Source organism: Symphodus melops, assembly GCF_947650265.1.
Source record: "Symphodus melops genome assembly, chromosome: 18".
Taxonomy (NCBI): domain Eukaryota; kingdom Metazoa; phylum Chordata; class Actinopteri; order Labriformes; family Labridae; genus Symphodus; species Symphodus melops.
This window is the reverse complement of record NC_136708.1, coordinates 12,047,648-12,060,630: the sequence shown is the minus strand read 5'-3', so window position 1 is coordinate 12,060,630 and position 12,983 is coordinate 12,047,648. Positions and strand designations below refer to the sequence as shown.

Sequence of the window (12,983 nt, the reverse complement as noted above, 5' to 3'; positions counted from 1 at the left end):
AACTATACCCGCTCCACAACATTCAACACAAGGCTACATACTATATTAAGATCATTGCACGTAAATGCGATGATCTTAATGACATATGTATTTGAACATAATTATGCCAAGGACAGCGCTTGCAAATAAGCAGCAAGCAACAGAAACAAGTTCACTTAGTGCACATTTCAGCCTCAGTTTTTAAGATCACAAACTGATGCTGCCAGTTTATAACACCTGGACTGACAACATGCACCGAATGAGCTTCGCATAGAAATGAGTCAGAATTTGCAACTCAATCACCAAATTCAATTAATTCATACAGTAATATTCATACAGCTACAGAGGGGGGAAATCATGCACTTGCCCTCGATGTCTTTATAAAACGATGAGTCTGTTGTGGTTGACTGCGAAGGTGATGGTCCATCGTCCCCTCTGCTAACGGGAAGAAATGGAGTGAAGTAGGCTACGGTCGAAAGTTCAATGCGTGTTATACGCGCCTATTGGCCAAATCTTGTGTTGGTGTAATGTTTTTAGTCTACAATATGTTCGATTTACTTCTATTAATTATAGTAGTCGTACAAAAAATTGAAATAAACCAGACATTTATCTACAGAGCCCCTTACAGACCCTGCCTGACGCCGCCCCAGTTCAGTTGTTGCTAGACTCTGGCTTGATATTGTGACAAAAAACCCCCAAAACAAATCTAAATTATTTTTGAAAGAATTTATTATATGACAAATAATTAATGACATACAAGTGAAGCATTTCCCTGTAAAATTCCCTTTTCCTCTAAGAGGTCCATTGTGCAAAGCGAGTAGAAATACTAACATTTTAAAATGTACCCATATATTTAAAAATACTCTATAATCAGCTATGCTCTTTTTCTTCTTGTTCACACTCTCTTTAAGGTGTAAGTGCACATGGACGGTACATTTTCAAACACTTGAGGCATGCAGATTAGCACAATTAGAAAAAAACTATAGAGTTGTGGAATTGAAGAACACTTTAACACTGGTTTCTGGTCACAAATTCAGCGCTTCAGCCACCTTTCTTTCCTCAGGAATACCATTTACCTAAAAATAAACAAACATAAAGCATAAATGCAACGTTTTCACATTCAAGTTCCCACGCTCCTTGTTAGCATATTAAACAGGTAGGAGCTGAAATATAACTTCAAATCTTTATTAACTGACTGCAGCACCTACCTCCAGTCTTCGAAATGTCGACATGACATAATTTTCTCCTTTGTTAGCAGTGAACAGAGAGAGCAGTGGGTTAGTGCTGAACTGCCATGCAGATGAACACCATGCACACAGGGGGGCGCTCACACGCCCGACACCAGGATTGCAGAGGTTTGAGACAGACAGGAAGTCATGCTCCCTGCAGAGTTATAGCTCTCAATCATCTTTATTCAGATGAATAAGTGAAGACGTTTTTCATGTTCACTGCTGCAAGAAGAGGAGGACTCAGTTCTTATGAAGTATTATTTTCTGTTTAGTCATCTCATGTGTAGGATGACAGAACAAGAATGTGACATGCCTGCACAAGCATCTTTACACCTTATTCAATTCATTACTCGATTTTTATTTGTAAGGGACCATGTGCAATTAAAACATACATGTAATCATTTGATGCATTGCACCAGAATTAGCCTTAGGCTAATTTACATCTGCAGTCCCTTGACAGGTAACGAATATTCAAGGCAGGCTGCCGGACTACTATTTCAAGGATGAGGCAAACACTCACCTGATGGCCGTTGCTGTGGTATCGTAATCTGGTTTTGCAGATTCCTGTAATTATAAACAGTGATAATGTGGTAAACCGCAACAAGAGCCTTTAGTGTCATGTGAATGTTCGTCGTATTAGCAAATTTTTTCGAGTTGCAAGCCCATTAGAAAAATCATGGGACAGCTTGAGTCTCTTAAGCTGTGGATGTGTTTCCCCCAAGGTCAGACATGCTCACGTATAGCTTTAGCTGTAAACATGGCACGGTTAGAAGCTCTTAATACAAGATTAAACAATAATAGTATTGTTTGGACTTATATTTCCACTTTAAGCCATACATCTGAACGCCTACTAATGAGCATGGGTACATGAGTGCATTTCATGTGTTCACTACTACTTTGTGCTTATTATCTAACATGGTGTGTGACTTTCCTCCACCTAACCAACAGACTGTTTTGAAAAGTAGATGGGGTCTATGGGGTTTAAAAGTGATAAATCCACCCCGGAGAGTATGTTGAGCAGGTGCAGAGAGAGGTGCTAAGATGTGGCCTCTCATACAGGAGCACTAGCAACAAGAACGACAGGCTCAAGCTTCACTGATTGTGTACGACAGCTGGAGACCCACGGACGGGAAGAAACCTGAGTTTAAGTTAAGTTCACTCCCAACATTACATCACCCCACATTAAAGACACTTTATTTTCATGGTAATTGTTCTTATATCTTCTATTTTATTGTGGGCTCCTTTACCACCCCCGGGATGCCATAATCAGTTAACTGTAGTTATGTCGTCTTATTTCTCTTTAACTCATCGATTATTTGTTTTGTTTATTTAATACAACTGTAAAAATTACATTTTTAAAATGATATGAAGATTAAATAAATTATGCTTGAATAAATAAAAAAACACTTCCCTAATGAGTTTATGGTTACAAATGATAGTTTAACATACTAGTCAGTGCAGCATGATCGTTTGATTTTATTAATCAGATAGATAGATTATTATCTATCTGGATAGATTATTGATCCCGAGGGAAATTCAATCATGTTCTATTTAGAAGAAAAGCAGGAAATGTTATGCTTTAATGAACTGCAAGTTGCTATCATAGCACCCTCTTTTCCAAATGCGGCCAAAGCGAGGCAGACGAAACAGAAAATGTCGAATTCGTGGCTTCAAATTATTGTCCAAAGTTTTCCAACTCACGTCTGTGTCTGCATGAGAGGCATGCTGGTCGTCTCGTAGTTGTCTGGGTGGATTGGAGGGACCACCTCTCCGCTGACCGGGTTGAAGACAGGCAGAGTGGAGAGGGGCCAGGAGATCTCCCGGTTCTTAGACATGCTACGCAGCTCCTTGGTGGACTTCTGGATGGAGCTGTGGTGGACCAGCTGGATGCTGGACAGGGGGAGAGACAGTAAGGTTAAAACTGTGTGAGCTCGTGTTGTTGTTTGTAGGGTTAATTTGTCTCATCCCTGTGTGTAAAGCTTTCTTTAACTGACACATTTAAAATATTTGGATAAGCAAATCATTTGGATCCAGTATTGGGAGTTCTGCACTCCGATCATACATGCAAGACAAATATACCGTCCACCCTTACCTAACACTGAAGCTTCGTGATGCAAGACATGTTCTTAAGTCTAAAGATTTATTCTGGTTGTACGACGGCATCGTTAAAGACCTACATCTGGCCGTTCCTTTTTTTTTTTTTAGAGCAGCCCATTGGATGAAAGATGTCAACACACAGATGAGCGAATGACAATGAGAAAGCTGTAAGTAACAACAGAGATGACAAAAACTGCAAACAGAGAGAGAGAGCGAGAGAGAGAGAGAGAGGAGGGGGCAGAAACAGAGCCAAAATAAAGTGAAACACAGCAGGAGAGGTAAAACACTTACTCTGGTGTTTGCATGTTTCTTTTTTCCCTAGGAACAAAACAAAATGGATGAATTAAATACTAATATTAATAGTTAAACACATCGACACACAGGTGGATTGATGGGTAAAGACAGGAATGCTGATGGGATGTGAATGAGGGGGCATGTCTCTCCCAGCCTGTAAATGATAGAGAATGACAAACGAGGCTGTCCACTGGCTCCACGGCTGCTTCACAACATTTATGATGTTCATGATGTAATCACACACAAAAAAAAAAAAAAAAAAAAAAAAAAGGTATTCATGTGGAACTTAATAAGAATGGAACAAACGACCGGATGGTTATGACAAGCTGCAATCCAAGTCCCGATTATTGCTCTCATCTCCTCTGCACTATCTGTCTTCCTGTTCATTTTCATATACTTCATTAACAGCTTCTGTGTGTTTGTTCGGCTTTCTTTTTTTTTTTTTTTTGGGGGGGGGGTGCAATTTTCGTATAGAGAAATAGGAGACCGAGCAAACTTACACCCCTTCTCGTCTGCAGCACATAGTGTAGCCGAGGATGACAAACAGCACTAGTGCCACAGCGGAGGGAACAGCCAGCGTGATGAGGAAGTCTGAGAAGTAGTCCCGGCTCTTCAGAGACTCGGAGGGGGGGTCGTACGGCGCGAACTCGGGCAGGATCCCTGTGCCAGGGTCAGGACGGGAAATGTACACCGGGACCACTTTGTTGATGTCGACCTGGAGGAACAAGCGGAACTTCATTCAGCTTCTGTGATTTAAACGTGGCTAACGGAAAAGTCCAGTCATAGAGTCCTTGTGCCTTGAAGTAAGTCACTTTAATTTACTTACCTGATGTCCTATAGTGATCATTTGTCCCTAGATAATTACTAACATTTGCTAGATAATACTAAACCCATCCCTCTTAAACAAAATGACAATCAAATAATTAACTGAATAAATGTTCAGAATAATGGATAGCTCCTTGCACGTTCTTCAACACTGATATTCAGCCCCATTAATGCACAGGACCTTTCAGTTAGCGACTGAACTAGCTGACCGCTATCTTCAAAAAGTTTCTCCCTCAGATTCCTGTTTTTGAAGAAACCCAGTCAAAATGCTAAAGCGATTAGCCCTCTGCGAGCATTTTCAATTGAACCTTTAAGGACGCTGGCGTTTTTCAATTTGTGGGAAATCTTTCAAAGTCGATCCTCACCAGAGAAATCTTACACCAATCGATGTGAAACTGAGCCCTGAACTTCTTGTCACAGCTGATGACAGGCTCCATCTCCTGACTGCAGCGCAGCTGGTTATGAGGACTCTCCACCTCGCGCAGGCAAGACGAGAAAGGAACGTCAGCACCAACCATCACGTACACTCTGGAGAGAGAAATGGAACGCATGAGAGACGAGAGAAGAGAGACATGTTTCTGCTCAGGCTCGTGACAGTCAGAGAGCATTTTTTCCCCCCTCCGCTGAGACACTTTTTTCATCTTCCAAAACGGCAGCATGAAGCTTTGATGCATGTCTTATGGCAGTTTACGTGGGCTGGTCCCTTCTGACCGAGAAAACCTGACAGTGTCTGTCAGCGCAGTGGACCCAGTGTGGATCCCTGAGGCAGCAATCATACATTTAAAACAGTTCAGTATGACATGATGACATTAAGATTTTTAAGAGGCTGATCGTGTAAAGAATCTTGAACGTTAAAGCTCTTGGGTATTGTGCATGAGTTATCGCAGCATGACAATACTTGTCACCGACTAACTTTCATTTTGAACAAACAACAGAAGGTGCAAAGAGCCATTCAATTCCTCACCCTTCTTTCAGGTTGTTGATGGGCAGGGGCACCCGGCCGCCTCGGTCCAGCGCTGACGTGATGTTGATGGCGTTGAGACGCTCAGGCTGCCACACGTTCTTCACCGCTCCCAGGAAGTCCCCCAGCACCTCACTGGCCAGCATCTCCTCCACGTTCATGTTTTTGATGTAAAACTCAGCCTGGTAGGGCAGAGGAAACTCTGTGCACAGGGGACAAAGAAAGGGATAAAAAAAGGTTGTTAAAAAAAAAAAAAAAAGGTGACAACAAGGGGAGAGACAGAAGACAGCAGGCCAAACCAGGAATTCTTCATTACTGCTGCAAAGTTCACACCCGTTTCACCCCGCCGGTCCAGCAGGAAGCTGGTGTGTCTGCTCTACTCTGTTATGACTTGGCCTCCTTCTGGGACCAGATGGCAGGTGATATCACCTCATATTGTACTGCATGTACTGAGAGTGTGATGTGAGGAGTAGTCATGGGAATAAACCGGAATACCTGCTCCCCATGTACCTTAATCATTTCAAACTGTAGCACACCCACGTGTGTCTTATGATTGAATTTGCGACCCCTTGTTAAGCCAAAATTAAGTTTTTCTGTCAAAATGATTGATTGACAAAGTAATCAATTCATTTCTCTCAGCTAAGTCCACTGCACCACTAAAATGCTGAATGCGCCCTGACGGATTTAATCAGGGAAGTTGCACAGTCTGATCTGGTTGCCCTAAGCTCTCACACTGGCGCCTCTTACCTTCTGTACCCATGATGTTTATGACCAAGTTGTGCCGTGCCGTCTCGAAAGTGCGTCTGTTATAGGCGGTAATCTGAAACACACAGGGGTGAAAGTTTAAGCCCCGATCAGTGCAGCTTATATTGGCAGCAGCCCCTCCTGGACAAACCTGAGCTGGAAACACCACACAGGCTCTGTACCCGGCCGAGGCGCCATATAGAGGCACATGTGTGCCGCAGGGAGCGTTAAGCCTTTTGGGAAAAGAATTTCTACAGTAGCTTATGGGGACAAAGAAAGGATAAAAATGCATGACAGCGTTTTAGTCTGAAGAGTTAAGAGAGTAAATTGCATTAAGCGTTTATGAATGCATATAAAACAGCTGCGCAATGACTTCTATGTTTCTGAGTCTTTGCTTTCCATTCAGCCGTGTTGCCCTTCGTAGAAATGACTGAGATTCAACGCTTTGATTTCTTTCCGTTTTTTTTCACTCACGGCTGAATAAATTTTCTCTCTGTGACACCTTATCGGTTTGTTCAAACGCTCCGACCACACACACCTCTATGACGGTGGCTTTGCCGGCGTGTTCTCCCATGGGTGAGCCGTAGAGCACCCCGTCGCTGTGCGGGGTCCTCTGGATGTAGCGCAGCCAGCCTGGCCTGTCTGGGTAGCCCATCAGGTTAGTGTTGAAGGTGATGGGGTCGTTGCTGGCGTCACCTGAAGGCAGACGCAACCATCTATTAGAAGTCACAACACATTCAGTAAAGCACGTTTAGAGTCATTAGCCAAATGATGGTAGCGTTGCCAAAGGCAGCTAAAGGGCAAAGCACTTACAGCATTCATACACAGACTGTGCCCACAACTTCTTATACTGATGTATAAGACGTGTGTAAAGGATTTAAAAACATCAACATTATGTAATGATGCCATCATGAACAAAAGAGGCAGACGATGTGATTGCGATCGTCTGGTACCTGATTTTGGGTACGGAGGAAACTCTCCTTTGAAGTACTCTCTCTCCAGAACGTGGACGAACAGCACGCCTGCAGACGGGTAAACGTTACGGTCTGCATGGGACCTTGACAGGATGGTGACCACTGAAACACAGATTAAAAAAAAAAAAAAAAAGTTTTTTTTTTTTTCCCCTGAAAGCAGAAGTTGAATTTGTCTTTTTGTTCTTTGTGTTTTGTCATGATAGTAACCTGCAAGGAGCGTTATTTAGGAAATAGGAGCAGGTGTTAATTGAGGTGAAAATAGATTGTGGGAACGTTCTGGTTATGACTCTCTGCTCACCTACTTTACACTTTGAAAAACCCCACTACTGACACAGTGACGGATGTGTTTACTTTTCCTGTCTGGACTCAGCCTCGTCAAAAAGGGAATCACATGAGCTTCATAGGAAGGCGCAGAGCTTCAACAGCCGAGCATGAAGATCAACGCTCAAACTATGGTCGAGTGAAAAGAAAAGAAGGAGGTGAAGTCGCAGCCCCCCCCCTTTTAAAAAACTTTACACTTCTTTTCTTTACATCTCTTGCCGTCTTTTTTTCCCTCTCTTTTCACCCGCCGTCTTCTTTCAGCAGCTTTTTCGCACAGCTGTTTTCTCCTCTCCCTTTTTTCCACGCTTTTCTTTTTTTCCCCCTTTCGTGGAAGGGCACTGAGGCTTTAGTGTACGAGGAGAGGAAGAAAGGAGGAGGTGGGAGGGCCATTAGGTGTAAGAGGAGAGAAACAGTGTCGGCCCACAGAAACAGAACTCCTCACGTTACAAGGTGTCGGTGCTTCCCAGCGAGCAAAGTTGCCACCGTAGTTTATCTCTTGCTTCATCTTCTAATGAGTATCGAACCCACGTTGTACATCGATAATTCTCAAATGGGACTAGTGCTACCCCTGGAGGTCGTATGGAGAACAGCAGGGGAACTTTTGTATTCATTTGACAAATATTGGTTTGGCATCATTTCTAAGCCAAGTTGCATGAAGCCACTTTTTGTTGTCCTTTAGCCAATCAGACACCAACTGCATTTACTTCCTTATGGAGGGTTATTTCTCCTAGCTCGAGCCCCACTGTTGTACATCATCAGCGTGGTGACATATAGAGTGTCTCTACTTCTGGACTGCACTGTAAGCCTCTCTCCTGGAACAGAAGCAGCTTTCCAAGGAGAGTCTCTGCTGAAGAGAGTAATAGAGCAGGATTTACATTTTAATCCCTGTCCATAAAAGAGGAAGTCAGTATGTGATCTTTGTTGGTTAAGCATTATCTATTACCGGGGGCAGGGTGCACAAAAGGGTTGGAGAAGATTAGGTGACACGGTAAGCTGCAGATTATTAAAGAAGGCCACATCTACTGTACATGGCCAAATTGCTGCTGGGAGTGTGAAGTTTGAAGATTGTCCCTTATCATGTATTAAAGTGAGCTACGTCTGTGGCTAAACACAGATTGGACTGGCCATATGTTGCATGTCTCTGAGGGATCAGTAACAACTAGAGAGAAATCAATAGCCTTTACTGGCCTCTAAACGTGGAGCCACTTCTAGTCCTGAGGTTCCATCGCCTCCGAGTAAAAGATAGAGCGAACCACCTGGGCATGACAAATCCTTACACTCCTGACATAAGCTTCCAGGGTATTCAGAGACTGAAACCTCATTCAGCTCCCAGCGTTGGCTTGGGTCTATGTGCAAAATCCAACTCTGAATGCACTCACTCAGATTCTCAAACCGGCGCCATTGGGCCTCCCTCACTTCTTTACAAAACACAAAAGAAGCACAGTCAAAGGCTCCCGGTCAAGGTCAAACACCGGCTATTCTGCTCGGCGACCAATTGGACGCAGCGTAAACACTTGTGACACGTCCACAGATGAGACAGGCAAGCGTGCACAGATGGCCATTAGGTCCACATCTTATGGTCTGAGGAATAGAAAATGACCTATGGGATTTGAAATGTGCTTCAGTCTATCAACATTAAAGCTTCAATTCAACAGTTGACCTTTTCGGCCTTTCTCACACTCCTGGCAGCCTTCTGTCAATCAGTCTATCCTCACAGGTTGCTGCTGGACTGTGTTCCACCCTCACCTTTGACTGCAGGCTCGTCCAGTGTAGGTACAGATCACTGGCTAAGCTCCACTAAGGCTCTGCTAATAGCACCAGATCTGCTTATATGTGACAGGCTGTGTTTGAGCCAGGCCTTCTTGAGATGATGGACTGCAGCGTCCACCTGTACACAATACATCACCAATTCAAGGTTAATACTGAACTGTCCCCGAAAGGCTAACGTGGCTGCCTGTCCTGTTTCAGGAAAAAATACATGCATGATACATTTTCCTGATGACCAAGCTGCATACACAAAATGTGAAAGAATTACTTAGCTGTACATTTTACAAGATGATACTTACTGACAGACACGTGCTTATACTTCTCATTGCACATCACCAACAGGCCTTTAGGGGGTTTGAAATGGCTAACCAGGTTTCATGCCCCCTCTGCCCTTGCCTCGGATTGGCTGAAATCTCAGAAATGAAACCTTATAGTTAATCCACCGTCGTCCCTAAAACAGACCTAGCTAACTAAGACCTCTGGCTTGCTGAGCAGAAGGACAAAGAGGGATGTTTTTCCGGTTTTGTTGACTCAGTGTAATGTGTGCACATCGTCCTCAGGGGTCAGGAGGAACACATGTGCTTCTTTGGTGTTTTGAGGGGAAGTAACAACAAGGATTGCTATTGTTTGGGCTGTGATGCGTTTTGACTTGAGCCTGGTTGGTTTAAGCACAGACCTGGAAGTGAAAGTTCTTAGTGTCACAAGAATCAGAAGGCGATGGCTAAAGACAAGAGTGGATATTAATACCACGGCTGACTCTCTTAGCGCTCAACAGAGGTAAGTAAACCACTGATTTGTTTGAAAGGAAAGCTGAATAGTATCAGTGTCATGTTAAACAGAAGAATCAGTTATTTCACTTTAAGATAGCGGTTGTTGATTATTTCTAATTTAAGCAAGATCAAGATACAGTTTAGATAAAGTTAAAAATCACTGAAATGCTACTTCAGCAATGGAAAGTGGGCTAAGTCTGTGGGAGAGCAGAAAACAATAATGCCAGTATTACTGGGGAACCAGTTGAGCGTGTCACTGTGTTATGACAGCAAGAGGGGGAGGAGGAGGGGGGTGGGGTCAGCGGGTCAACACATGAAGTGCACCACACACCCACTCACCATCTCTGTTGTGGACTGTTCTCTGCTTGGAGCCCATGGACCGCTCCATACGGACAGTTCTCTCATGCACAGCGTTGTCTTTTGCATCAAAGGCATGCACAATGTAAACTACTGGATCAATGAAGGAAAGCATGAATGGAACAAGAGTCTCTTTCAAGGGCTTCTGAGCGATATGCTTTGCCCCATGGTTTGACAGTTTGATATGTACACCTACCTTTAGCTTATGCAGTCTCACAAAACAGCCATGCAATTAAGTCTTCACTTTTTCATTTTCAGTGTAGAAGATTCAGGTTCAAGTTTTTGAAAGTTCAAATTCAGATCATGTTGAAAAAAAAAATGATCACAATTTTGTAATCATTTTGAAATATAATCCAATGGTGTGTATTTCTATGAGGTTTTAGGCTGATTTTTAGACTTGTCACAAAGTGAAGAATGACTCCATAGATAGTCATTAGTATCTAAATAATAAATGTTTAAAAAATATATATAATTGCAATTACAGGCCTTACCTGTAGTGCTGTTAATTTGCCATACATTTATTTCTCAGAAGATTGTTTAAAAGAGGGAATTGTGGTTTTAGACTGCCTTCTTTTAACGTGTTATAGCAGTTTTTACGTTACCCATAAACATGTATTCTTCAGTGACAGCTAGGCACATAATAAAGGATGTTGTCACTTTGCTTATAAGTATATAATGCAGCTGTGTGTTTATAAGATGTCACTGATGATGACATGAGCTGCTTCATTAAACAGCTGGAGCATGTAAACACAGGCCTGCACCAGAGGACGCACACTTCTCTTCCCAAAGGTAATAAAAACATAACAAGCAGGACAACGCTTTACGTTATTACATGTCAATTTCGAATTGAAGGCACTGTGCAAAAAAAGCATAATTTCACGTTGAATGTACAGTATTTAATTCGTAGCTCATGACTGGTAGCCATTTTTCCGTGACTCCTCCTCAGTGTCTTGGAAAAAATGAGCAAAGCAGCTAGGCTAACTAGCAAGCTAACTAACATGGACACCGCATCAAAGAGCAAAACGCATGAATATAAAGCCCAACATACCCGGGCAAAATCGATACGTACCCGTACTAAGCCACACCGCCACACCTGCTGCGGACATGGTGCCCATCATCCTCGTAAATCTGACATAAAAAAGGGGATGTTACATCAAATCGCCACTGGGTCTGACAGCCATGATAATAAGAATCTTGCAGCATTCCTTCCTCCGCCTCACTCGCTGCAGCAGCTCAGCAGCTCATTGGCTGCTCATTGGCTGCACATCTGGACGGAAAAGGATGGTTGTCCTGTAAAATTAAAAATGTGGAAAACAAGATGTGAATTACAGTAAGGGCACCACGCCTAGAGCAAACTGTTATGTGGTATGTTGTTTCAGTCAACCGGATTTAAAATTGACTTTCACATCATATTCCAAGGGTGCTTTGTGTGTGTGTGTGTGTGTGTGTGTGTGTGTGTGTGTGTGTGGGTGGGTGTGTGTGTGTGTGTGTATGTGTTGATCTGTGTCCATGGGGACAAGGATTCCTCTTTTCATTTGCAGTTTTCTTGTTTTCTTTGAAAATGTTCTTGCTTGAACATTTCTTAACTATTAGCCTAAAGAAACATTTTTGAAATCTTGTGAAAAATCTTGACAATCTGGTGAACAATCGTGACAATCACATGCTTGTACACCCCAGGGTCAGACTTTTAAAGCCCAGCTGTGAGAGGACACATGTTTAAGGAGTCTGCTCCAATCTGTCCAGACCCCCTGCAGGGACCGTCCTAAACAGACAGATGGGCATGTTTTGGCCCCGTGCCTCCAAATCAGGCTTGCTAAAGGGCAATGGGACCCTTAAATCCCAGCTCTTGCTCCCTTGAAGTCAGCCACCACTAAAATGAACAGTTTGGTCACGCAAAAAAGCATCCTAATTCTCCATTACATACTGACAGTAAAGCCTGCATGGGCCCCACCTTTGATAAATTCAGGATTGAGATCAGATTCATGGCTTCCTCTTTTCTCTGATATCCATAATGTGCGCCACAGTGCGAGGCTGTTCGATTTTTCACTCTCCCTCCCTTTTATTCCCTTAAGATTATTTTTAGGTTGCTATAGCAACATTTTCACATAGCAAGTGTTTGCACTTGTAATGCATCACAACAATTATGATAGGCTGTACTATATGAAGATAGTTAGAAATGATGACTTTGAAAACTGCACACACACTGGGAAGCTTTAGTATCTCACTTTGTTCATTTTGTTTTAATAAAGGTACAGTTTTGTCTAATACGGTCTGCCATTTGTTTAGTTAACACTGTTAGGTCCTGAATTTGCTTGCTTAAGCAGTGAGATACATTTTCCCCCACTCTCTCATCAGTGAGCAGCTGTGGCTAATATGTAAGGGTTTGTTTCTTGTATAGCTGATGCAATGGACCATTAAAACACACTTTCATATGATTGCCTCTCTAAATTCAAGAAGTTGGATACAATTGAAACCTAAAAGATGTGTGTGTGTGTATATATATATATATATATATATATATATATATATATATATATATATATATATATAACCTTTGTTCAAATTTATTTCAGTTGACTGAAACTATCAATGATGTAAATTGAATATTTTGGCAGAATATGTGACTGTACACATTTATGAATAAGATCAACATCAATACATTTGA

The 12,983-nt window shown here is 42.5% G+C and overlaps 2 protein-coding genes across 5 annotated transcripts in view; one reads left to right on the top strand and one right to left on the bottom strand.

Annotated features, from left to right (window-relative positions):
- Positions 1-690: 690 nt before the first annotated feature.
- sgce (sarcoglycan, epsilon) lies at positions 691-11,741 on the bottom strand. 4 transcript variants are annotated; one of them, XM_079367443.1, is made up of 12 exons: positions 11,388-11,740; positions 7,083-7,205; positions 6,668-6,825; positions 6,133-6,205; positions 5,389-5,587; positions 4,790-4,952; positions 4,100-4,314; positions 3,597-3,623; positions 2,910-3,098; positions 1,729-1,772; positions 1,188-1,225; positions 691-1,055 (listed from the first exon to the last, which is right to left on the bottom strand). In XM_079367443.1, exons 1-12 carry the CDS (start codon positions 11,434-11,436, stop codon positions 1,005-1,007), a joined length of 1,329 nt encoding a protein of 442 aa, XP_079223569.1. In that variant the 5' UTR covers positions 11,437-11,740; the 3' UTR covers positions 691-1,004. The 4 variants fall into 4 exon arrangements, with proteins under 4 accessions (XP_079223569.1, XP_079223572.1, XP_079223570.1 ...); XM_079367446.1 differs by lacking the exon at positions 1,188-1,225; XM_079367444.1 differs by lacking the exon at positions 3,597-3,623 and having other exon boundaries at positions 11,388-11,739.
- Positions 10,868-12,983, top strand: part of ppp1r9a (protein phosphatase 1, regulatory subunit 9A) — a 48,993-nt gene continuing 46,877 nt past the window's right edge. The window contains exon 1 of the mRNA XM_079367437.1: positions 10,868-11,107. The gene's annotated coding sequence lies outside the window, so the exon portion shown is untranslated. The remainder of the gene's footprint in view (positions 11,108-12,983) is intronic.